The sequence below is a fragment of the Crinia signifera genome, chromosome 7 (genome assembly GCF_055691185.1).
Source record: "Crinia signifera chromosome 7, ASM5569118v1, whole genome shotgun sequence".
Lineage (NCBI taxonomy): Eukaryota > Metazoa > Chordata > Amphibia > Anura > Myobatrachidae > Crinia > Crinia signifera.
Genome location: NC_139223.1, coordinates 2,636,161 through 2,663,542, shown reverse-complemented (window position 1 = coordinate 2,663,542; position 27,382 = coordinate 2,636,161). Strand labels below are relative to the sequence as shown.

Sequence of the window (27,382 nt, the reverse complement as noted above, 5' to 3'; positions counted from 1 at the left end):
CACTAAGGGAATCCTACAGATATGACTATAACTGGATGTAGCCACTAAGGGAATCCTACAGATATGACTATAACTGGATGTAGCCACTAAGGGAATCCTACAGATATGACTATAACTGGATGCAGCCACTGAGGGAATCCTATAGATATGACTATAACTGGATGCAGCCACTAAGGGAATCCTATAGATGTGACTATAACTGGATGCAGCCACTAAGGGAATCCTATAGATATGACTATAACTGGATGCAGCCACTAAGGGAATCCTACAGATATGACTATAACTGGATGTAGCCACTAAGGGAATCCTATAGATATGACTATAACTGGATGCAGCCACTAAGGGAATCCTATAGATATGACTATAACTGGATGCAGCCACTAAGGGAATCCTATAGATGTGACTATAACTGGATGCAGCCACTAAGGGAATCCTATAGATATGACTATAACTGGATGCAGCCACTAAGGGAATCCTACAGATATGACTATAACTGGATGTAGCCACTAAGGGAATCCTACAGATATGACTATAACTGGATGTAGCCACTAAGGGAATCCTACAGATATGACTATAACTGGATGCAGCCACTGAGGGAATCCTATAGATATGACTATAACTGGATGCAGCCACTAAGGGAATCCTATAGATGTGACTATAACTGGATGCAGCCACTAAGGGAATCCTATAGATGTGACTATAACTGGATGCAGCCACTGAGGGAATCCTATAGATATGACTATAACTGGATGCAGCCACTAAGGGAATCCTATAGATATGACTATAACTGGATGCAGCCACTGAGGGAATCCTATAGATATGACTATAACTGGATGCAGCCACTGAGGGAATCCTATAGATATGACTATAACTGGATGCAGCCACTAAGGGAATCCTATAGATATGACTATAACTGGATGCAGCCACTGAGGGAATCCTAAAGATGTGACTATAACTGGATGCAGCTACTAAGGGAATCCTATAGATGTGACTATAACTGGATGCAGCCACTGAGGGAATCCTATAGATATGACTATAACTGGATGCAGCCACTAAGGGAATCCTATAGATGTGACTATAACTGGATGCAGCCACTGAGGGAATCCTATAGATGTGACTATAACTGGATGCAGCCACTGAGGGAATCCTATAGATGTGACTATAACTGGATGCAGCCACTGAGGGAATCCTATAGATATGACTATAACTGGATGCAGCCACTAAGGGAATCCTATAGATGTGACTATAACTGGATGCAGCCACTGAGGGAATCCTATAGATGTGACTATAACTGGATGCAGCCACTGAGGGAATCCTATAGATGTGACTATAACTGGATGCAGCCACTAAGGGAATCCTATAGATGTGACTATAACTGGATGCAGCCACTATAGGGAATCCTATAGATATGACTATAACTGGATGCAGCCACTGAGGGAATCCTATAGATATGACTATAACTGGATGCAGCCACTGAGGGAATCCTATAGATGTGACTATAACTGGATGCAGCCACTAAGGGAATCCTATAGATGTGACTATAACTGGATGCAGCCACTGAGGGAATCCTATAGATATGACTATAACTGGATGCAGCCACTAAGGGAATCCTATAGATATGACTATAACTGGATGCAGCCACTGAGGGAATCCTATAGATGTGACTATAACTGGATGCAGCCACTGAGGGAATCCTATAGATGTGACTATAACTGGATGCAGCCACTAAGGAAATCCTATAGATGTGACTATAACTGGATGCAGCCACTGAGGGAATCCTATAGATATGACTATAACTGGATGCAGCCACTAAGGGAATCCTATAGATATGACTATAACTGGATGCAGCCACTGAGGGAATCCTATAGATGTGACTATAACTGGATGCAGCCACTGAGGGAATCCTACAGATGTGACTATAACTGGATGCAGCCACTGAGGGAATCCTATAGATATGACTATAACTGGATGCAGCCACTGAGGGAATCCTATAGATATGACTATAACTGGATGCAGCCACTGAGGGAATCCTATAGATATGACTATAACTGGATGCAGCCACTATAGGGAATCCTATAGATGTGACAATAACTGGATGCAGCCACTGAGGGAATCCTATAGATGTGACTATAACTGGATGCAGCCACTGAGGGAATCCTATAGATGTGACTATAACTGGATGCAGCCACTGAGGGAATCCTATAGATGTGACTATAACTGGATGCAGCCACTGAGGGAATCCTATAGATATGACTATAACTGGATGCAGCCACTAAGGGAATCCTATAGATGTGACTATAACTGGATGCAGCCACTAAGGGAATCCTATAGATGTGACTATAACTGGATGCAGCCACTGAGGGAATCCTATAGATGTGACTATAACTGGATGCAGCCACTGAGGGAATCCTATAGATGTGACTATAACTGGATGCAGCCACTGAGGGAATCCTATAGATGTGACTATAACTGGATGCAGCCACTGAGGGAATCCTATAGATATGACTATAACTGGATGCAGCCACTAAGGGAATCCTATAGATGTGACTATAACTGGATGCAGCCACTGAGGGAATCCTATAGATGTGACTATAACTGGATGCAGCCACTAAGGGAATCCTACAGATATGACTATAACTGGATGCAGCCACTGAGGGAATCCTATAGATGTGACTATAACTGGATGCAGCCACTAAGGGAATCCTATAGATGTGACTATAACTGGATGCAGCCACTGAGGGAATCCTATAGATATGACTATAACTGGATGCAGCCACTGAGGGAATCCTATAGATATGACTATAACTGGATGCAGCCACTAAGGGAATCCTATAGATATGACTATAACTGGATGCAGCCACTGAGGGAATCCTATAGATATGACTATAACTGGATGCAGCCACTGAGGGAATCCTATAGATATGACTATAACTGGATGCAGCCACTAAGGGAATCCTATAGATATGACTATAACTGGATGCAGCCACTGAGGGAATCCTATAGATATGACTATAACTGGATGCAGCCACTAAGGGAATCCTATAGATGTGACTATAACTGGATGCAGCCACTGAGGGAATCCTATAGATGTGACTATAACTGGATGCAGCCACTGAGGGAATCCTATAGATATGACTATAACTGGATGCAGCCACTGAGGGAATCCTATAGATGTGACTATAACTGGATGCAGCCACTGAGGGAATCCTATAGATGTGACTATAACTGGATGCAGCCACTAAGGGAATCCTATAGATATGACTATAACTGGATGCAGCCACTAAGGGAATCCTACAGATATGACTATAACTGGATGCAGCTACTAAGGGAATCCTATAGATATGACTTACTCACGTCAGTAGCTACATGTTACATAGGTTGGACTCGATGGACTAACGTCTTACTTCAGCTTTAATTACTATGTTACTATGTAACCGCACTGGGCACAGACACCCGTGGCAACCGCATGGGGCACAGAACACCAACGGCAACTGCATGGGGCACAGAACACCAACGGCAACTGCATGGGGCACAGAACACCAACGGCAACTGCATGGGGCACAGAACACCAACGGCAACTGCACGGGGCACAGAACACCAACGGCAACTGCATGGGGCACAGAACACCAACGGCAACTGCATGGGGCACAGAACACCAACGGCAACTGCACGGGGCACAGACTGCAAGGGCAAATGCATGTGGCACATTGACAGATGCCAAGGGAAACCGCATGTGGCACAGATGCCAATGGCAGCAACACGGGGCACAGACATCCAGGGCAACCACATGGGGCACAGACGCTGAGTATAGAAGGAGATGAGGCTGGCACAGGGGTCTAAAGAGGGTGCGGCTAGTGAGGATATACCCACATACCTCCAGCTTTGGCTGCCAGCGGTCCGGGTACACCCTGTTGTGGGGACGCTGCTCCTGCACATTACAAATAAATATTATACATGTGTAATATAGATAGTATAGGGACAGGCTGGGGGCAGTGTTAGTATCAGGCAGTATAGTATACAGTATGTATTAGACAGGGGATAGTGCAGGGGCAGTGTTGGTATCAGGCAGTATAGTATACAGTATGTATTAGACAGGGGATAGTGCAGGGACAGGCTGGGGGCAGTGTTGGTATCAGGCAGTATATGTATTAGGCAGGGGATAGTATAGGGGCAGGCTGGGGGCAGTGTTGGTATCAGGCAGTATATGTATAAGGCAGGGGATAGTAAAGGGGCAGGCTGGGGGCAGTGTTGGTATCAGGCAGTATATGTATAAGGCAGGGGATAGTAAAGGGGCAGGCTGGGGGCAGTGTTGGTATCAGGCAGTATATGTATAAGGCAGGGGATAGTAAAGGGGCAGGCTGGGGGCAGTGTTGGTATCAGGCAGTATATGTATAAGGCAGGGGATAGTATAGGGGTAGGCTGGGGGCAGTGTTGGTATCAGGCAGTATAGTACACAGTATGTATTAGGCAGGGAATAGTGTAGGGGGCAGTGTTGGTACTATGCAGTATAGTAGGGGCAGTACGGACGGTGTAATGGTTATAGCATTACTGCCTCACAGCACTGAGGTCATGGGTTCTATCCCCACCATGTGTTATATATACAGGGCAGTACGGATGATGTAATGGTTAGTATTACTGCCTCACAGCGCTGAGGTCATGGGTTCTATCCCCACCATGTGTTATATATACAGGGCAGTACGGATGGTGTAATGGTTAGTATTACTGCCTCACAGCGCTGAGGTCATGGGTTCTATTCCCACCATGTGTTATATATACGGGGCAGTACGGTTGATGTAATGGTTAGTATTACTGCCTCACAGCACTGAGGTCATGGGTTCTATTCCCACCATGTGTTATATATACAGGGCAGTACGGATGGTGTAATGGTTAGCATTACTGCCTCACAGCACTGAGGTCATGGGTTCTATCCCCACCATGTGTTATATATACGGGGCAGTACGGATGATGTAATGGTTAGTATTACTGCCTCACAGCGCTGAGGTCATGGGTTCTATCCCCACCATGTGTTATATATACGGGGCAGTACGGATGGTGTAATGGTTACATTACTGCCTCACAGCACTGAGGTCATGGGTTCTATCCCCACCATGTGTTATATATATTGGGCAGTACGGACGGTGTAATGGTTAGCATTACTGCCTCACAGCACTGAGGTCATGGGTTCTATCCCCACCATGTGTTATATATACACGGGGCAGTACGGACGGTGTAATGGTTAGCATTACTGCCTCACAGCACTGAGGTCATGGGTTCTATCCCCACCATGTGTTATATATACGGGGCAGTACGGATGGTGTAATGGTTAGTATTACTGCCTCACAGCACTGAGGTCATGGGTTCTATCCCCACCATGTGTTATATATACAGGGCAGTACGGATGGTGTAATGGTTACATTATTGCCTCACAGCGCTAAGGTCATGGGTTCTATCCCCACCATGTGTTATATATACGGGGCAGTACGGACGGTGTAATGGTTACATTACTGCCGCACAGCGCTGAGGTCATGGGTTCTATCCCCACTATGTGTTATATATAGGGGGCAGTACGGACGGTGTAATGGTTAGTATTACTGCGTCACAGTGCTGAGGTCACGGGTTCTATCCCCACCATGTGTTATATATACAGGGCAGTACGGAGGGTGTAATGGTTAACATTACTGCCTCACAGCACTGAGGTCATGGGTTCTATCCCCACTATGTGTTATATATAGGGGGCAGTACGGACGGTGTAATGGTTAGTATTACTGCCTCACAGTGCTGAGGTCACGGGTTCTATCCCCACCATGTGTTATATATATACGGGGCAGTACGGACGGTGTAATGGTTAGCATTACTGCCTCACAGCGCTGAGGTCACGGGTTCTATCCCCACCATGTGTTATATATACAGGGCAGCACGGATGGTGTAATGGTTACATTAATGCCGCACAGCACTGAGGTCATGGGTTCTATCCCCACCATGGCTCTAACTGTGTGGAGTTTGTATATTCTCCTCATGTTTGCGTGGGTTTAATTAACCCTAGAATGTCTATGTGTGCGTGTACATGTGGTAGGGAATATAGACTGTAAGCTCCACTGGGACAGGGACTGATGTGAATGTTCAACTATACTCTGTACAGCGCTGCGGAATATGTGTGCGCTATAAAATAACTGGTAATAATAGTCTCTGTACAGCGCTGCGGAATATGTGTGTGCTATATAATAACTGGTAATAATAATCTCTGTACAGCGTTGCGGAATATGTGTGCGCTATATAAATAACTGGTAATAATAGTCTCTGTACAGTGCTACGGAATATGTGTGCGCTATATAATAACTGGTAATAATATCCTCTGTACAGCGCTGCGGAATATGTGTGCCCTATATAAATAACTGGTAATAATAGTCTCTGTACAGTGCTGCGGAATATGTGTGCGCTATATAATAACTGGTAATAATAGTCTCTGTACAGCGCTGTGGAATATGTGTGCCCTATATAAATAACTGGTAATAATAGTCTCTCTACAGCGCTGCAGTATATGTGTGCGCTATATAATAACTGGTAATCATAGTCTCTGTACAGCGCTGCAGAATATGTGTGCGCTATATAATAACTGGTAATAATACTCTCTGTACAGCGCTGGTGAATATGTGTGCGCTATATAATAACTGGTAATAATATCCTCTGTACAGCGCTGCGGAATATGTGTGCGCTATATAATAACTGGTAATAATATCCTCTGTACAGCGCTGCAGAATATGTGTGCGCTATATAATAACTGGTAATAATATCCTCTGTACATCGCTGCGGAATATGTGTGCGCTATATAATAACTGGAAATAATAGTCCCTGTACAGCGCTGCAGAATATGTGTGCGCTACATAATAACTGGAAATAATAGTCTCTGTACAGCGCTGCGGAATATGTGTGCGCTATATAATAACTGGTAATAATAATCTCTGTACAGCGCTGCGGAATATGTGTGCGCTATATAATAATTGGTAATAATAGTCTCTGTAAAGCGCTGCGGAATATGTGTGTGCTATATAATAACTGGTAATTATAGTCTCTGTACAGCGCTGCGGAATATGTGTGCTATATAATAACTGGTAATAATAGTCTCTGTACAGCGCTGCAGTATATGTGTGCGCTATATAATAACTAATAATAATAGTCTCTGTACAGCTCTGTAGAATATGTGTGCGCTATATAATAACTGGTAATAATATTCTCTGTACAGCGCTGTGGAATATGTGTGCGCTATATAATAACTGGTAATAATAGTCTCTGTACAGCGCTGCGGAATATGTGTGCGCTATATAAATAACTGGTAATAATAGTCTCTGTACAGCGCTGCAGTATATGTGTGCGCTATATAATAACTGGTAATAATAGTCTCTGTACAGCGCTGCGGAATATGTGTGTGCTATATAATAACTGGTAATAATATTCTCTGTACATCGCTGTGGAATTTGTGTGCGCTATATAATAACTGGTAATAATAATCTCTGTACAGCGCTGCGGAATATGTGTGCGCTATATAATAACTGGTAATAGTCTCTGTACAGCACTGCGGAATATGTGTGCGCTATATAATAACTGGTAATAATAATCTCTGTACAGCGCTGTGGAATATGTGTGCGCTATATAATAACTGGTAATAATAATCTCTGTACAGCGCTGTGGAATATGTGGTCACTATATAATAACTGGTAATAATAATCTCTGTACAGTGCTGTGGAATATGTGTGCGCTATATAATAACTGGTAATAATAGTCTCTGTACAGCGCTGCGGAATATGTGTACGCTATATAATAACTAGTAATAATATTCTCTGTACAGTGCTGTGGAATATGTGTGCGCTATATAATAACTGGTAATAATAGTCTCTGTACAGCGCTGTGGAATATGTGTGCGCTATATAATAACTGGTAATAATAGTCTCTGTACAGCGCTGTGGAATATGTGTGCGCTATATAATAACTGGTAATAATAGTCTGATACGTTTTTGTTTGGGTCCCGCACTGGATACTCCACTGTATAAACTTAAAATGTCGAAAAGATTTTTTAATGCGTGGAGTGAGTATTGTAATATAAATCCAAATCCTATCACACTGATATCTCAAAAGGAGTTCCTTTTCTCAAAGGAGAAAAGGGGTGAAAGATCCTTTTATATTTATAGGTTGGAGGTGCTCCCCAGAGTCAGAAATAAATGTTAATTAACATGGAGAAAAAAGAAGACTCTTTTTTGGGGGCACTCTTAGACAGTTATTTGCATATACATGTATGCAAATACAGATATACCTGTAAATTACCAAAATATGTGGAAAAATGTATTGTTGTATGTATTATTATTACTTTAAAAACTTAGCTTTTAATATTCTTAATTTTTAATATAGGTGGTAATACACACAAATTATGACAATAAAGTTAAAAGATGCACTGTGACTCACTGGTCGCGTCTGGGAAACCGCTAAATTTCGCTCAGGATTTGGGCGAAAGGGTGTAGCCTACTGCATATATCTTCGTATCACCTGTTGTCCTAAGTTGCGTCAACTACCAGGACTTGGTGTATGTTGTAGCTCTACGGAGAGAGGTAAAGTAAACTGAAAAATAGTTTGCTGGTGTCTATACCTCACCCAGATTTCTATAATTCACCATCATACATTTAGAGGATGGTGGTAAAGAAAATATGGGGAGAGCCTCCGCAAATGAAAGATAGAAGATTGGCCGTAGTACCTTCTGCTGCTCGTTCAGTCGAGCCGTATATTCACTGTTGCTAGATTCAGCATTGCAGTGCAGATATGCGGGCGATTTTGCGAGTGAGAGGATTAATTATCCTTTAGTAGGAAGTTTTAGAGAGTTTAGAGAGTGTTGCTAGAGAAAGAGAGAGATAAAGTAGTAAAACCAGATAGATTGGCAGTGTCTATACCTCACCCAATTTCTACTGTTCCACCATCACATATTTGGAGGATGGTGGATGAGAGAGTCGGGGAGAGCCTCTGCAATAGAAATATAGTAAGAGATTGGCCAAAGTGCCTTCTGCTGCTCAATTGGATCCGGCTGCTCACTCACTGTTATTCAGTTGAACATTGCAGTGTCTTGATGCTGCCAGTTCCTGAGAGTGAGAGAGGCTGAATTACCCCAATTGTAGGGATTTGAGGGTTAAAAAGAGAAGGAGGAGGTAGGTGGAATATGGTAGAGATAATTTCACTATAAGAGGTGTTCTTAGTAGCGAAAATATGTGGTGTTCTAATGCATATATACGAAAACACCAACTCTTATGTGGGTTATATTATTTGCTAGCCCAGGATTTCATTGCAGGGTCCAATATTGCTTATTTTTATGTATCGCGCTCTATGCACACGGAGCAGATTTTTAAGAAAGTGGCTACACAGTCTCTACAAAGGCCACTGGACCGTGGCTACAATGAGGGGACAGTTATTATTTGTTTACCCACAAAAAACATGCTAATGTGTATTTATTATTTTCTTTGGTACATTTCTCTGCTCTGTGTCGACCTTTGTGTAATTTTGTTGCTAAATGCACGTATTATGGCAACATAAACCTTAAAAACGGGACACAGTGTGTCTATTATTCTATCCCTCTGCACAGTGCTCATAATGCACCTATGTTTACTCTTATAAAAGTTTCTCTGCCTATGTGGAACCCCTGTTGGGGCAGCATATTATAACCGCAGGTCCTCTCTAGCTACTATAAAAAAAGTTTTTGCTGTAAACCATGTCTGTAAACCACTAAAAAAAAATTTTCATTGGAAAGATACTAGTGGTATATATGTCTGCAGCTCAGCTACGCAGCATGTTTTTTGTGGGTAAACAAATAATAACTGTCCCCTCATTGTAGCCACGGTCCAGTGGCCTTTGTAGAGACTGTGTAGCCACTTTCTTAAAAATCTGCTCCGTGTGCATAGAGCGCGATACATAAAAATAAGCAATATTGGACCCTGCAATGAAATCCTGGGCTAGCAAATAATATAACCCACATAAGAGTTGGTGTTTTCGTATATATGCATTAGAACACCACATATTTTCGCTACTAAGAACACCTCTTATAGTGAAATTATCTCTACCATATTCCACCTACCTCCTCCTTCTCTTTTTAACCCTCAAATCCCTACAATTGGGGTAATTCAGCCTCTCTCACTCTCAGGAACTGGCAGCATCAAGACACTGCAATGTTCAACTGAATAACAGTGAGTGAGCAGCCGGATCCAATTGAGCAGCAGAAGGCACTTTGGCCAATCTCTTACTATATTTCTATTGCAGAGGCTCTCCCCGACTCTCTCATCCACCATCCTCCAAATTTGTGATGGTGGAACAGTAGAAATTGGGTGAGGTATAGACACTGCCAATCTATCTGGTTTTACTACTTTATCTCTCTCTTTCTCTAGCAACACTCTCTAAACTCTCTAAAACTTCCTACTAAAGGATAATTAATCCTCTCACTCGCAAAATCGCCCGCATATCTGCACTGCAATGCTGAATCTAGCAACAGTGAATATACGGCTCGACTGAACGAGCAGCAGAAGGTACTACGGCCAATCTTCTATCTTTCATTTGCGGAGGCTCTCCCCATATTTTCTTTACCACCATCCTCTAAATGTATGATGGTGAATTATAGAAATCTGGGTGAGGTATAGACACCAGCAAACTATTTTTCAGTTTACTTTACCTCTCTCCGTAGAGCTACAACATACACCAAGTCCTGGTAGTTGACGCAACTTAGGACAACAGGTGATACGAAGATATATGCAGTAGGCTACACCCTTTCGCCCAAATCCTGAGCGAAATTTAGCGGTTTCCCAGACGCGACCAGTGAGTCACAGTGCATCTTTTAACTTTATTGTCATAATTTGTGTGTATTACCACCTATATTAAAAATTAAGAATATTAAAAGCTAAGTTTTTAAAGTAATAATAATACATACAACAATACATTTTTCCACATATTTTGGTAATTTACAGGTATATCTGTATTTGCATACATGTATATGCAAATAACTGTCTAAGAGTGCCCCCAAAAAAGAGTCTTCTTTTTTCTCCATGTTAATTAACAATAATAGTCTCTGTACAGCGCTGTGGAATATGTGTGCGCTATATAATTACTGGTAATAATAGTCTCTGTACAGCGCTGCGGAATATGTGTGCCTTATATAATAACTAGTAATAATAGTCTCTGTACAGCGCTGCGGAATATGTGTGCGCTATATAATAACTGGTAATAATATGCTCTGTACAGCGCTGTGGAATATGTGTGCGCTATGTAATAACTGGTAATAATAGTCTCTGTACAGCGCTGCGGAATATGTGTGCGCTATATAATAACTGTTAATAATATTCTCTGTACAGCGCTGCGGAATATGTGTGCGCTATATAAATAACTGGTAATAATATTCTCTGTACAGCGCTGTGGAATATGTGTGCGCTATAAACTAACTGGTAATAATATTCTCTGTACAGCGCTGCGGAATATGTGTGCGCTATATAATAACTGGTAATAATAGTCTCTGTACAGCGCTGCGGAATATGTGTGCCTTATATAATAACTAGTAATAATAGTCTCTGTACAGCGCTGCGGAATATGTGTGCGCTATATAATAACTGGTAATAATAGTCTCTGTACAGCGCTGCGGAATATGTGTGCCTTATATAATAACTAGTAATAATAGTCTCTGTACAGCGCTGTGGAATATGTGTGCGCTATATAATAACTGGTAATAATAGTCTCTGTACAGCGCTGCGGAATATGTGTGCGCTATATAACAACTGGTCATAATATCCTCTGTACAGCGCTGCGGAATATGTGTGCGCTATATAATAACTGGTAATAATAGTCTCTGTACAGCGCTGTGGAATATGTGTGCGCTATATAATAACTGGTAATAATAGTCTCTGTACAGCGCTGTGGAATATGTGTGCGCTATATAATAACCTGTAATATTCTCTGTACAGCGCTGCGGAATATGTGTGCGCTATATAATAACTGGTAATAATAGTCTCTGTACAGCGCTGTGGAATATGTGTGCGCTATATAATAACTGGTAATATTCTCTGTACAGCGCTGCGGAATATGTGTGCGCTATATAATAACTGGTAATAATAGTCTCTGTACAGCGCTGCGGAATATGTGTGCGCTATATAATAACTGGTAATAATAGTCTCTGTACAGCGCTGTGGAATATGTGTGCGCTATATAATAACTGGTAATAATAGTCTCTGTACAGCGCTGCGGAATATGTGTGCGCTATATAATAACTGGTAATAATAGTCTCTGTACAGCGCTGTGGAATATGTGTGCGCTATATAATAACTGGTAATAATATTCTCTGTACAGCGCTGCGGAATATGTGTGCGCTATATAATAACTGGTAATAATATTCTCTGTACAGCGCTGCGGAATATGTGTGCGCTATATCAGAAACTGTTAATAAATAAATAATAATTAGTGTACATTATGTATTAGGCAGGGAATAATGTTGGAATCAGGCAGTATAGTATTAGGTTGAGGGTTTAAGTGCCAGGATGGGGGTAATATATGAATGGTGGGCATGGTGTGTTCTTACCCCTGGCATACTCGGATGGGTACAGCGGATTCCCTCCTGCGCTCTTCTGAGGTTTCACACCTGGGTACACAGAAGATGATATAAGATATCAGTAAGACACAAGAGCTGGCCAAGCATTGGCAGACATGCCCGGTGTACCAGTCTGCCCACCTATAGTCACTTATTAGACAGATTCAGAGGTCCCATAAACCATATGTGCCAGTATATAGGAGAAGCAGTAGTCCCAGCATGGACACTCAGTCCCCGATAGTTCCTCATATAATATAACCTATATCACAAAGCCAGGAGATGGGAAGTCTCTAACTGCGGTCTCTCCTGCTGTCTCTTGTTCTCCTCCTGTCTCTCTGCTGTGTGTTTTCTCACCTGCATCCTAAGAAGGCCTATGGATGTACCAACAGGAAGACTGCTAGGAAGGTGCGAAGTGACACCCTCCCCTCAGACATTCCTTGTGAGAAGACAGCGTGTGCTACATCATAGAGTACAATTGGAGTGAGTGTCATGCTATGGCCTGTCTTGGTGTAGAGGGTTTGGGGTGAGTGTCATGCTATGGCCTGTCTTGGTGTAGCGGGTTTGGGGTGAGGGTCAGGCTATGGTCTGTCTTGGTGTAGCGGGTTTGGGGGTGAGGGTCAGGCTATGGTCTGTCTTGGTGTAGCGGGTTTGGGGGTGAGGGTCAGGATACGGCCTGTCTTGGTGTAGAGGGTTTGGGGTGAGGGTCAGGATACGGCCTGTCTTGGTGTAGAGGGTTTGGGGTGAGGGTCATGCTATGGCCTGTCTTGGTGTAGAGGGTTTGGGGTGAGGGTCAGGATATGGCCTGTCTTGGTGTAGAGGGTTTGGGGTGAGGGTCAGGATACGGCCTGTCTTGGTGTAGAGGGTTTGGGGGTGAGGGTCAGGCTACAGTCTGTCTTGGTGTAGAGGGTTTGGGGGTGAGGGTCAGGATACGGCCTGTCTTGGTGTAGAGGGTTTGGGGTGAGGGTCAGGATACGGCCTGTCTTGGTGTAGAGGGTTTGGGGTGAGGGTCAGGATACGGCCTGTCTTGGTGTAGAGGGTTTGGGGTGAGGGTCAGGATACGGCCTGTCTTGGTGTAGAGGGTTTGGGGTGAGGGTCAGGATACGGCCTGTCTTGGTGTAGAGGGTTTGGGGTGAGGGTCAGGATATGGCCTGTCTTGGTGTAGAGGGTGTGGGGTTAGGGTCAGGATATGGCCTGTCTTGGTGTAGAGGGTTTGGGGTGAGGGTCATGCTATGGCCTGTCTTGGTGTAGAGGGTTTGGGGTGAGGGTCAGGATACGGCCTGTCTTGGTGTAGAGGGTTTGGGGTTAGGGTCAGGATATGGCCTGTCTTGGTGTAGAGGGTTTGGGGTGAGGGTCAGGAAATGGCCTGTCTTGGTGTAGAGGGTTTGGGGTGAGGGTCATGCTATGGCCTGTCTTGGTGTAGAGGGTTTGGGGTGAGGGTCAGGATACGGCCTGTCTTGGTGTAGAGGGTTTGGGGTTAGGGTCAGGATACGGCCTGTCTTTGTGTAGAGGGTTTGGGGTGAGGGTCATGCTATGGCCTGTCTTGGTGTAGAGGGTTTGGGGTGAGGGTCAGGATACGGCCTGTCTTGGTGTAGAGGGTTTGGGGTTAGGGTCAGGATATGGCCTGTCTTGGTGTAGAGGGTTTGGGGTGAGGGTCAGGAAATGGCCTGTCTTGGTGTAGAGGGTTTGGGGTGAGGGTCAGGATACGGCCTGTCTTGGTATGAAGGGTTTGGGGTTAGGGTCAGGCTACAGTCTGTCTTTGTGTAGAGGGTTTGGGCTGAGGGTCAGGATACGGCCTGTCTTGGTGTAGAGGGTTTGGGGTTAGGGTCAGGATATGGCCTGTCTTTGTGTAGAGGGTTTGGGGTGAGGGTCAGGATACGGTCTGTCTTGGTGTAAAGGGTTTGGGGGTGAGGGTCAGGATAGGGTCTGTGTCGGTGTAGAGGGTTTGGGGTTAGGGTCAGGATATGGCCTGTCTTGGTGTAGAGAGTTAGGGTCATGCTATGGCCTGTCTTGGTGTAGAGAGTTTAGGATTAGGGTCAGGATATGGCCTGTCTTGGTGTAGAGGGTTTAGGGTGTGGGTCAGGCTATGGTCTGTCTGGGTGTAGAGGGTCTGGGGTGAGGGTCAGGCTACGGTCTGTCTTGGTGTAGAGGATTTGGGGTGAGGGTCAGGATACAGCCTGTCTTGGTGTAGAGGGTTTGGGGAGTGGGTCAGGATACGGCCTGTCTTGGTGTAGAGGGTTTGGGGGTGAGGGTCAGGATAGGGTCTGTGTCGGTGTAGAGGGTTTGGGGGTGAGGGTCAGGATACGGCCTGTCTTGGTGTAGAGAGTTAGGGTCATGCTATGGCCTGTCTTGGTGTAGAGGGTTTAGGGTGAGGGTCAGGCTACGGTCTGTCTGGGTGTAGAGGGTTTGGGGTGAGGGTCAGGCTACGGTCTGTCTTGGTGTAGAGGATTTGGGGTGAGGGTCAGGATACAGCCTGTCTTGATGTAGAGGGTTTGGGGAGTGGGTCAGGATACGGCCTGTCTTGGTGTAGAGGGTTTGGGGTTAGGGTCAGGATACGGCCTGTCTTGGTGTAGAGGGTTTGGGGTGAGGGTCAGGATACGGTCTGTCTTGGTGTAGTTAGGTTAGGGTTAGGCTATGGTCTGTATTGGTGTAGAGGGTTTGGGGTGAGGGTCAGGCTACGGTCTGTCTTGGTGTAGAGGGTTTGGGGGTGAGGGTCAGGCTATGGTCTGTCTTGGTGTAGAGGGTTTGGGGAGAGGGTCAGGATACGGCCTGTCTTGGTGTAGAGCAGGGCTGGGCAATAGCGGCCCTCCAGATGTTGATGAACTACACATACCAGCATGCCTTGCATCAGTTTCAGCATGGCCACATAGCAAAACTAATGCAAAGCATCCTGGGATGTGTAGTTCATCAACAGCTGGATGGCCACTATTGCCCAGCCCTGGTGTAGAGGGTTTGGGTGAGGGTCAGGATACGGCCTGTCTTGGTGTAGTTAGGTTAGGGTTAGGCTATGGTTTGTCTTGGTGCAGAGGGTTTGGGGTGAGGGTCAGGATAAGGCCTGTCTTGGTGCAGAGGGTTTGGGGTGAGGGTCAGGATAAGGCCTGTCTTGGTGCAGAGGGTTTGGGGTGAGGGTCAGGATACGGCCTGTCTTGGTGTAGTTAGGTTAGGGTCAGGCTATGGTCTGTCTTGGTGTAGAGGGTTTGGGGTGAGGCTCAGGCGTCTGTCTTGGTGTAGAGGGTTTGGGGGTGAGGGTCAGGCTATGGTCTGTCTTGGTGTAGAGGGTTTGGGGTGAGGGTCAGGATACGGCCTGTCTTGGTGTAGAGGGTTTGGGGTGAGGGTCAGGCTACACTCTGTCTTGGTGTAGAGGATTTGGGGGTGAGGGTCAGGCTATGGTGTGTCTTGGCGTAGAGGATTTGGGGTGTGGGTCAGGCTTTGGTCTGTCTTGGTGTAGAGGGTTTGGGGGTGAGGGTCAGGCTATGGTCTGTCTTGGTGTAGAGGGTTTGGGGTGAGGGTCAGGATACGGCCTGTCTTGGTGTAGAGGGTTTGGGGTGAGGGTCAGGCTACACTCTGTCTTGGTATAGAGGATTTGGGGGTGAGGGTCAGGCTATGGTGTGTCTTGGTGTAGAGGGTTTGGGGTGAGGGTCAGGATACGGCCTGTCTTGGTGTAGAGGGTTTGGGGTGAGGGTCAGGATATGGTCTGTCTTGGTGTAGAGGGTTTGGGGTGAGGGTCAGGCTATGGTCTGTCTTGGTGTAGAGGGTTTGGGGGTGTGGGTCAGGCTATGGTCTGTCTTGGTGCAGAGGGTTTAAGGGGGGGGGTCAGGCTATGGTCTGTCTTGGTGTAGAGGGTTTGGGGTGAGGGTCAGGATACGGCCTGTCTTGGTGTAGAGGGTTTGGGGGTGTGGGTCAGGCTATGGTCTGTCTTGATGTAGAGGGTTTGGGGGTGTGGGTCAGGATACGGCCTGTCTTGGTGTAGAGGGTTTGGGGTGAGGATCAGGCTACACTCTGTCTTGGTGTAGAGGGTTTGGGGGTGAGGGTCAGGATACGGCCTGTATTGGTGTAGAGGGTTTGGGGGTGTGGGTCAGGCTATGGTCTGTCTTGGTGTAGAGGGTTTGGGGGTGTGGGTCAGGCTATGGTCTGTCTTGGTGTAGAGGGTTTGGGGGTGAGGGTCAGGATACGGCCTGTCTTGGTGTAGAGGGTTTGGGGTGAGGGTCAGGCTACACTCTGTCTTGGTATAGAGGATTTGGGGGTGAGGGTCAGGCTATGGTGTGTCTTGGTGTAGAGGGTTTGGGGTGAGGGTCAGGCTACGGCCTGTCTTGGTGTAGAGGGTTTGGGGTGAGGGTCAGGCTACAGTCTGTCTTGGTGTAGAGGGTTTGGGGTTCTGTGGGTCAGGATACGGCCTGTCTTTGTGTAGTTAGGTTAGGGTTAGGCTATGGTCTGTCTTGGTGTAGAGGGTCTGTCAGTGATTAATGTTACATATATACAGCGGGACAGTCCTGGTATTTGGAGACCGTCCCACTGTTCCTCCCATGTGTGACAATGTCCCGGTGGGGGGAGTGGGGGCAGTTGGGGGGAGCCGGAGATCAGAGAATCAGAGCAGCCGTTGATCACTGAAGAGATGTTGTGGGAGCAAGCAGCAAGGAGGTAGGGCAGGCAAGGGGGTTGCCAGCTGCTAGGGAAATGCTGGGCATGCCCCTAAAGTGGCAAAAATGGGGGCGCTACACTAGGCTATGCCCACTCAGCCCGAAGCCATGCCCACTGGATGCGACTGGTTCCGATTTCTTACCAATGACAGTTGGAAGATACAGTATGTAGTGGCCGTATACACCTGGGTGATATATAACACACATTAGTGCAGTCACTACATATAACTGTAATGATATAGGGGTGATCGTTATTATCATTATGGTCCATATCGTTAACCAATCATATAGGGCTAGAAGTAATAGGGTGTGATTATTTTAGAACATGAGGATGCGGTACCTGTGGGAGGTGGGGACTCCCCCAATAAAGGGGTCCCCCCTTTTTTTTTTTTTTTACTAAAAAATCCCACACTCCCATTACTAAAAAATCACCAGAAACCGCAATTGATTTGTGACCCCCTATTACATCCATAGTTTGTATCCACTTAGTATTAGCAGCTAGAGATAATATAACGCTTTCATCTTGACATCGGAGCCAGAGACCAGCGCCGCACCTCCGAGCACAGATCGATAATCAGCAGCACAGTCCCATAACTGCAGAGAGACCGGCAGGAGTATACGGTATTCCCGTACATCTATACCGGCAGGAGTATACGGTATTCCCGTACATCTATACCGGCAGGAGTATACGGTATTCCCATACATCTACACCGGCAGGAGTATACGGTATTCCCATACATCTATACCGGCAGGAGTATACGTATTCCCGTACATCTATACCGGCAGAAGTATACGGTATTCCCGTACATCTATACCGGCAGGAGTATACGGTATTCCCGTACATCTATACCGGCAGGAGTATACGGTATTCCCGTACATCTATACCGGTAGGAGTATACGGTATTCCCGTACATCTATACCGGCAGGAGTATACGGTATTCCCATACATCTATACCAGCAGAAGTATACGGTATTCCTGTACATCTATACCGTATACTCCTGCCGGTATAGATCCAAATATCCGTTATCTGAATTATTCCGAAAACCATACACTTCAGAAAGTGACAAAAACTATTTTTTTTTGCTAAAAACTCACTGGGAACATTTGTAACAGCACTACTGATGACATGATATGTAACTGGCACTACTGGGGCCATCTGTAACAGCACTATTGATGACATGATATGTAACTGGCACTACTGGGGCCATCTGTAACAGCACTACTGATGACATGATATGTAACTGGCACTACTGGGGCCATCTGTAACAGCACTACTGATGACATCATACAGTATGTAACTGGCACTACTGGGGCCATCTGTAACAGCACTACTGAGGAAATGATATGTAACTGGCACTACTTGGGACATCTGTAACAGCACTACTGAGGAAATTATATGTAACTGGCACTACTGAGGCTATGATATGTAACTGGCGCTACTGGGGACATCTGTAACAGCACTACTGATGACATGATATGTAACTGGCACTACTGGGGCCATCTGTAACAGCACTACTGAGGACATGATATGTAACTGGCACTACTGGGGACATCTGTAACAGCACTACTGAGGACATGATATGTAACTGGCACTACTGGGGACATGATATGTAACTGGCACTACTGGGGACATGATATGGAACTGGCACTACTGGGGACATCTGTAACAGCACTACTGATGACATGATATGTAACTGGCACTACTGGGGCCATCTGTAACAGCACTACTGAGGACATGATATGTAACTGGCACTACTGGGGACATCTGTAACAGCACTACTGAGGACATGATATGTAACTGGCACTACTGGGGACATGATATGTAACTGGCACTACTGGGGACATGATATGGAACTGGCACTACTGGGGACATTATATGTAACTGTCACTACTGGGGACATGATGTGTAACTGGCACTACTGGGGACATGATATGGAACTGGCACTACTGGGGACATGATATGTAACTGGCACTACTGGGGACATGATATGTAACTGGCACTACTGGGGACATGATATGTAACTGGCACTACTGGGGACATGATATGTTACTGGCACTACTGAGGACATGATATGTTACTGGCACAACTGGGGACATGATATGTAACTGGCACTACTGAGGACATGATATGTAACTGGCACTACTGAGGACATGATATGTAACTGGCACTACTGGGGACATGATATGTAACTGGCACTACTGAGGACATGATATGTAACTGGCACTACTGAGGACATGATATGTAACTGGCACTACTGAGGACATGATATGTAACTGGCACTACTGAGGACATGATATGTAACTGGCACTACTGAGGACATGATATGTAACTGGCACTACTGAGGACATGATATGTAACTGGCACTACTGAGGACATGATATGTAACTGGCACTACATATGTGCAAGACAATGATTGCTTTGCATTTAAATTCAATATCAGAGGTAGGACACAAATTTTGTTTCATGTTTTGAAATCTTGTTTTTTGAACAAATAAAATATATTTGTGTGCATTTTATGTGGTTGATGTGTTTATACAGCATAAATGCAAGATACCTCCCGATACATCATTGAAATATAAAAATATTCTGAAATACGGAATAATCCGTTATCCAAAATTCTCCTGGTCCCGAGCATTTTGGATACGGGATACTCCACCTGTACTGTATATAGTAGCACTTACCAGTGGCAAACGCAGGATTTTCAGAAGGGGGTTTCCAGAGGGGCGGAGCAAAGCACGGAGTTGGACACTTAGGTGACCCAGTATATGCCGGGTCAGTTAAAGTATTATAGATAGACCAAATGTATGTAAATAATAATAATAATAATATACACACATACATACACACATACACACATACATACCAGCAGTGTAGACCCCTGGGCATAGCAATGTATTGGGGCCCCTAACGATCCTCCAGCGGTAGGGGTGGGGGAAGTTTTGATGTCCCGTGACTGGTAGGGGTTATTATATCAACCGCTTAGCATGTAGGGCCTGGATCAGTAATTTCCACTAATTACCCCTTTACTGCACAGATGGTGGGAGATGGGGTGTGAGAAGGCATTGGGCTGAATGAAGGGGCCCTGATACATAACTTCCAGGGTGGTAGAGGATGTTTAATATGCAGAGGAGGGGTGTATAGTGGAGTGGGCTTATTATTCATAATTATCTGGTGGGAGGACAGCTTGCTTGACTGCAGATATCTCCAGTTCCCAGAAATAGATTTCTTAGATTATAATGGAATTAAAACTAGAGAATCCCACCTACCAAATGGTATTGGGGACTAGGGGATCAGAGTTCAGGAGGCAGAGCAATCTGCCAACGAGAATATAAAACTACATACCAGGTGTGTGGAGCTGGAGAAGTAACCAGCTGCTGGAAGGCTGATATCTCTGGTTCTGGGCACAGTAGAGACAAGCTACTAGTGTCCATCATAGGGGGAGAGTCCCAGCTTTTGGAATATAGCCTCAGAAAAACACTAAGTCAGACAGAACCTGAAATATCTGACTGGGAAGAGCAATTAACAGGCTTGGATGGGGACCACTGTTTTGAAGTCAGATATCTCCGGATCCCAAGGGACGATTTTTAAAATTCTTGTATCCATGGAAAGAGGGGACCCTCAGCTTTCAGCCTAGGGCCCTTAGACTCCTGGGGGGGTTTCTGGGTACTCAGAAACCCCCCCTGCGTGCGCTACTGCTTACCCAACCTTGCAGAGGGAAAGGAGGTAGACCAGCACTCAGTTAAAGTTGAAGTTGTTTTACAGCATAATAACAATTGGCTCTACACATCTCAGCTGACCCGACAGCTGTTCCAAACTGGATACCGTCCAGTTCTCATCATACACACACACCACACATATAGCATCTTGGTGTAATATATATATAGTCTTGGTGTATTACAATATATATGTATATATACACACACACACACATGGGGAGACCCCACTCACCTCTCTGTAAGCTACAGCCCACGACACACAGGATCAGGAGGAGACGCAGCATCATGGAGAGACAGAGTAGTGTGCAGGGAGCAGGGACGCAACAGGGTCCCTGACACCTAGATATACCCCCCCCCCTGTAGTCCCACCCACCCATACTCCTCCTGATGTGTAATGTATCACTGTCAGCTACCCCCAGCCAGACAGCAAGTATGCTGCCCACAGACTCAGATGTGTACCTATAGCCAATTCCCCTAATACCTATTACCCGAGTACTCTGCTCTCTCCTCTAGTCTAATACCCCAGTACTGTGCTCTCCCCTAGTGTAATACCTATTACCCCAATACTCCGCTCTCCCCTAGTATAATACATATTACCCCAGTACTGTGCTCTCCCCTAGTCAAATACCTATTACCCCAGTACTGTGCTATCCCCTAATCTAAGTCTAATACCTATTACCCCAGTACTGCGCTCTCCTAGTATAATACCTATTACCCCAGTACTGCACTCTCTCCTAGTCTAATACCTATTACCCCGGTACTGCGCTCTCTCCTCTAGTCTAATACCCCAGTACTGCGCTCTCTCCTAGTCTAATACCTATTACCCGAGTACTGTGCTCTCTCCCCTAGTCTAATACCCCAGTACTGTGCTCTACCCTAGTCTAATACCTATTACCCCAGTACTGTGCTCTACCCTAGTCTAATACCTATTACCCGAGTACTCTGCTCTCTCCTCTAGTCTAATACCCCAGTACTGTGCTCTCCCCTAGTATAATACCTATTACCCCAATACTCCGCTCTCCCCTAGTATAATACATATTACCCCAATACTCCGCTCTCCCCTAGTATAATACCTATTACCCCAATACTCCGCTCTCCCCTAGTATAATACATATTACCCCAATACTCCGCTCTCCCCTAGTATAATACCTATTACCCCAGTACTGTGCTATCCCCTAATCTAAGTCTAATACCTATTACCCCAGTACTGCGCTCTCCTAGTATAATACCTATTACCCCAGTACTGCACTCTCTCCTAGTCTAATACCTATTACCCCGGTACTGCGTTCTCTCCTCTAGTCTAATACCCCAGTACTGTGCTCTCTCCTAGTCTAATACCTATTACCCGAGTACTGTGCTCTCTCCCCTAGTCTAATACCCCAGTACTGTGCTCTTTCCCCTAGTATAATACCTATTACCCCAATACTCCGCTCTCCCCTACTCTGATACCTGCCCCTATTACCCTGTACTGTGCTCTCCCTACTCTGATACCTATTACCCCAGTACTGCGCTCTCCCCTAGTCTAATACCTATTACCCCAGTACTGTGCTCTCCCCTAGTCTAATACCTATTACCCCAGTACTGCGCTCTCTCCTAGTCTAATACCTATTACCCCGGTACTGCGCTCTCTCCTCTAGTCTAATACTCCAGTACTGTGCTCTCTCCTAGTCTAATACCTATTACCCGAGTACTGTGCTCTCTCCCCTAGTCTAATACCCCAGTACTGTGCTCTTTCCCCTAGTATAATACCTATTACCCCAATACTCCGCTCTCCCCTACTCTGATACCTGCCCCTATTACCCTGTACTGTGCTCTCCCTACTCTGATAGAAAGAAGAAGGTGAACCTCAAAGTCAATTAAAGCTGCTGTATGAGGGAGGGTGTAAGTCTCCCCGTATAGAATATAGAGCAAAAAAAGGGGGGGTTATACAGCGCTGGGTTTTTCTGAATGATGACGATTAGACACTTGGTTTATGAAAATACAAAATACATTTATTGTACAGTATAACAATGAAGAGAGTACTCTCTAAGAAAAAATTTTTTTTCTTAGAGAGTACTCTCTTCATTGTTATACTCAGAAAAACCCAGCGCTGTATAACCCCCCCTTTTTTTTCTCCCTACTCTGATACCTATTACCCCAGTACTGCGCTCTCCCCTAGTCTAATACCTATTACCCCAGTACTGTGCTCTCCCCTAGTCTAATACCTATTACCCCAGTACTGCGCTCTCTCCTAGTCTAATACCTATTACCCCAGTACTGCGCTCTCTCCTAGTCTAATACCTATTACCCCAGTACTGTGCTCTCCCCTAGTCTAATACCTATTACCCCAGTACTGTGCTCTCCCCTAGTCTAATACCTATTACCCCAGTACTGTGCTCTCCCCTAGTCTAATACCTATTACCCCAGTACTGTGCTCTCCCCTAGTCTAATACCTATTACCCCAGTACTGTGCTCTCCCCTAGTCTAATACCTATTACCCCAGTACTGTGCTCTCCCCTAGTCTAATACCTATTACCCCAGTACTGCGCTCTCTCCTAGTCTAATACCTATTACCCCAGTACTGCGCTCTCTCCTAGTCTAATACCTATTACCCCAGTACTGTGCTCTCCCCTAGTCTAATACCTATTACCCCAGTACTGTGCTCTCCCCTAGTCTAATACCTATTACCCCAGTACTGTGCTCTCCCCTAGTCTAATACCTATTACCCCAGTACTGTGCTCTCCCCTAGTCTAATACCTATTACCCCAGTACTGTGCTCTCCCCTAGTCTAATACCTATTACCCGAGTACTGTGCTCTCTCCCCTAGTCTAATACCCCAGTACTGTGCTCTTTCCCCTTGTATAATACCTATTACCCCAATACTCCGCTCTCCCCTAGTCTAATACCTATTACCCCAGTACTGTGCTCTCCCCTAGTCTTATACCTATTACCCCAGTACTGTGCTCTCCCCTAGTCTAATACCCCAGTACTGTGCTCTTTCCCCTAGTATAATACCTATTACCCCAATACTGCGCTCTCCCCTAGTCTAATACCTATTACCCGAGTACTGTGCTCTCCCCTAGTCTAATACCTATTACCCCAGTACTGTGCTCTCCCCTAGTCTAATACCTATTACCCCAGTACTGCGCTCTCTCCTAGTCTAATACCTATTACCCCTGTACTGTGCTCTCCCCTAGTCTAATACCTATTACTCCAGTACTGCGCTCTCTCCTAGTCTAATACCTATTACCCCAGTACTGTGCTCTTTCCCCTAGTATAATACCTATTACCCCAATACTCCGCTCTCCCCTACTCTAATACCTATTACCCCAGTACTGCGCTCTCCCCTAGTCAAATACCTATTACCCCAGTACTGTGCTCTCCCCTAGTCTAATACCTATTACCCCAGTACTGCGCTCTCTCCTAGTCTAATACCTATTACCCCAGTACTGCGCTCTCTCCTAGTCTAATACCTATTACCCCAGTACTGCGCTCTCTCCTAGTCTAATACCTATTACCCGAGTACTGTGCTCTCTCCCCTAGTCTAATACCCCAGTACTGTGCTCTTTCCCCTTGTATAATACCTATTACCCCAGTACTGTGCTCTCCCCTAGTCTAATACCTATTACCCCAGTACTGTGCTCTCCCCTAGTCTAATACCTATTACCCCAGTACTGTGCTCTCCCCTAGTCTAATACCTATTACCCCAGTACTGCGCTCTCTCCTCTAGTCTAATACCTATTACCTTAGTACTGTGCTCTCTCTCCTAGTCTAATACCTATTACCCCAGTACTGCGCTCTCTCCCCTAGTCTAACACCTATTACCCCAGTACTGCGCTGTCTCCTAGTCTAATACCTATTACCCGAGTACTGTGCTCTCTCCCCTAGTCTAACCCAGCACTGTGCTCTTTCCCCTAGTATAATACCTATTACCCCATTACTCCACCCTCCCCAGTCTAATACCTTTTACCCCAGTACTGTGCTCTCCCCTAGTCTAATACCTATTACCCGAGTACTCTGCTCTCTCCTCTAGTCTAATACCCCAGTACTGTGCTCTTTCCCCTAGTATAATACCTATTACCCCAATACTCCGCTCTCCCCTAGTATAATACATATTACCCCAGTACTGTGCTCTCCCCTAGTCAAATACCTTTTACCCCAGTACTGTGCTCTCCCCTAGTCTAATACCTATTACCTTAGTACTGTGCTCTCTCCCCTAGTCTAATACCTATTACCCCAGTACTGCGCTCTCTCCCCTAGTCTAACACCTATTACCCCAGTACTGCGCTGTCTCCTAGTCTAATACCTATTACCCGAGTACTGTGCTCTCTCCCCTAGTCTAACCCAGCACTGTGCTCTTTCCCCTAGTATAATACCTATTACCCCATTACTCCACCCTCCCCAGTCTAATACCTTTTACCCCAGTACTGTGCTCTCCCCTAGTCTAATACCTATTACCCGAGTACTCTGCTCTCTCCTCTAGTCTAATACCCCAGTACTGTGCTCTTTCCCCTAGTATAATACCTATTACCCCAATACTCCGCTCTCCCCTAGTATAATACATATTACCCCAGTACTGTGCTATCCCCTAGTATAATACCTATTACCCCTGTACTGCGCTCTCTCCTAGTCTAATACCTATTACCCCAGTACTGCGCTCTCCCCCAGTATAATACCTATTACCACTGTACTGTGCTCTCCCCTAGTCTAATACCTATTACCCCAGTACTGTGCTCTCCCCTAGTCAAATACCTATTTCCCCTGTACTGCGCTCTCCCCTAGTCTAATACCTATTACCCCAGTACTGCGCTCTCCCCCAGTATAATACCTATTACCCCAGTACTGCGCTCTCCCCCAGTATAATACCTATTACCCCAGTACTGTGCTCTCCCCTAGTCTAATACCTATCACCCCTGTACTGTGCTCTTTCCCCTAGTCTAATACCTATTACCCCAGTACTGCGCTCTCCCCTAGTCTAATACCTATTACAATGGTACTGTGCTCTCCCCTAGTCTAATACCTATTACCCCAGTACTATGCTCTCTCTCCTAGTATAATACCTATTACCCCTGTACTGTGCTCTCTCCCCTAATTTAATACCTATTACCCCAGTACTGCGCTCTCCCCCAGTATAATACCTATTACCCCGGTACTGTGCTCTCCCCTAGTATAATACCTATTACCCCAATATTGCGATCTCCCCTAGTCTAATACCTATTACAATGGTACTGTGCTGTCCCCTAGTCTAATACCTATTACCCCAGTACTGTGCTCTCCCCTAGTCTAATACCTTTTACCCCAGTACTGTGCTCTCTCCCCTAGTCTAATACCCCAGTACTGTGCTCTTTCCCCTAGTATAATACCTATTACCCCAGCACTGCGCTCTCCCCTACTCTGATACCTGCCCCTATTACCCTGTACTGTGCTCTCCCTACTCTGATACCTGGACCTATTACCCCAGTACTGTGCTCTCCCTACTGTGAAACCTGCCCCTATTACCCCGGTACTATGTTCTCCCTACTCTGATATGTGCCCCTATTACACCGGTACTGTGCTCTCCCCTATTCTGATACATGCCCCTATTACCCATGTTCTGTGCTCTCCCCTATTCTGATATGTGCCCCTATTACCCCTGTACTGTGCTCTCCCTACTCTGATACGTGGCCTTTTTAGCCCTGTACTATGTTCTCCCCTACTCTGATATGTGCCCCTACTACCCCTGTACTGTGCTCTACCTACTCTAATATGTGCCCCTATTACCCCAGTACTGTGCTCTCCCTACTCTGATACGTGCCCCAATTACCGCTGTACTGTGATCTCCCTACTCTGATACATGCCCCTATTACCCCGGTACTGTGCTCTCCCTACTCTGATACATGCCCCTATTACCCTTGTATTGTGCTTTTCCCTACTCTGAAACGTGCCCTTATTACCACTGTACTGTGCTCTCCCTACTCTGATACATGCCCCTATTACCCCCGGTACTGTGCTCTCCCTGCTCTGATACCCACCCCTATTACCCCAGAACTGTGCTCTCCCTACTCTGATATGTGCCCCTATTACCCCGGTACTGTGCTCTCCCTAGTCTGATACGTACCCCTATTACCCCAGTACTGTGCGCTCTCCTAGTCTAATACCTATTACCCCAGTACTGTGCTCTCCCTACTCTGATACGTGCCCCTATTACCCCTGTACTGTGCTCTCCCCTATTCTGATACGTGCTTCTATTACCCCGGTACTATGCTCTCCCTACTCTAATACGTGCTTCTATTACCCCTGTACTGTGCTCTCCCTATTCTGATGCGTGCCCCTATTACCCCGGTACTGTGCTCTCCCCTAGTCCAATACCTATTACCCCAGTACTGTGCTCTCCCTACTCTGATATGTGCCCCTATTACCCCAGTAGTGTGCTCTTCCCCAGACCCAGGCCATTGACCACCGATAATTCATAATTAACAT

General features: G+C 45.7%; 1 protein-coding gene across 9 annotated transcripts in view; it reads right to left on the bottom strand.

Annotated features, from left to right (window-relative positions):
* Positions 1-21,255, bottom strand: part of LOC146019720 (uncharacterized) — a 121,810-nt gene extending 100,555 nt beyond the window's left edge. For all 9 annotated transcript variants that reach the window (XM_083152218.1, XM_083152223.1, XM_083152219.1 and 6 more), the window contains exons 1-3: positions 21,177-21,255; positions 12,584-12,643; positions 3,875-3,928 (exon numbers count right to left, since the gene is read on the bottom strand). In XM_083152218.1, the coding sequence (XP_083008344.1) occupies positions 3,875-3,928; positions 12,584-12,643; positions 21,177-21,231 (169 nt within the window). In that variant the 5' untranslated portion in view covers positions 21,232-21,255. The remainder of the gene's footprint in view (positions 1-3,874; positions 3,929-12,583; positions 12,644-21,176) is intronic.
* Between the last annotated feature and the right edge of the window lie 6,127 nt (positions 21,256-27,382).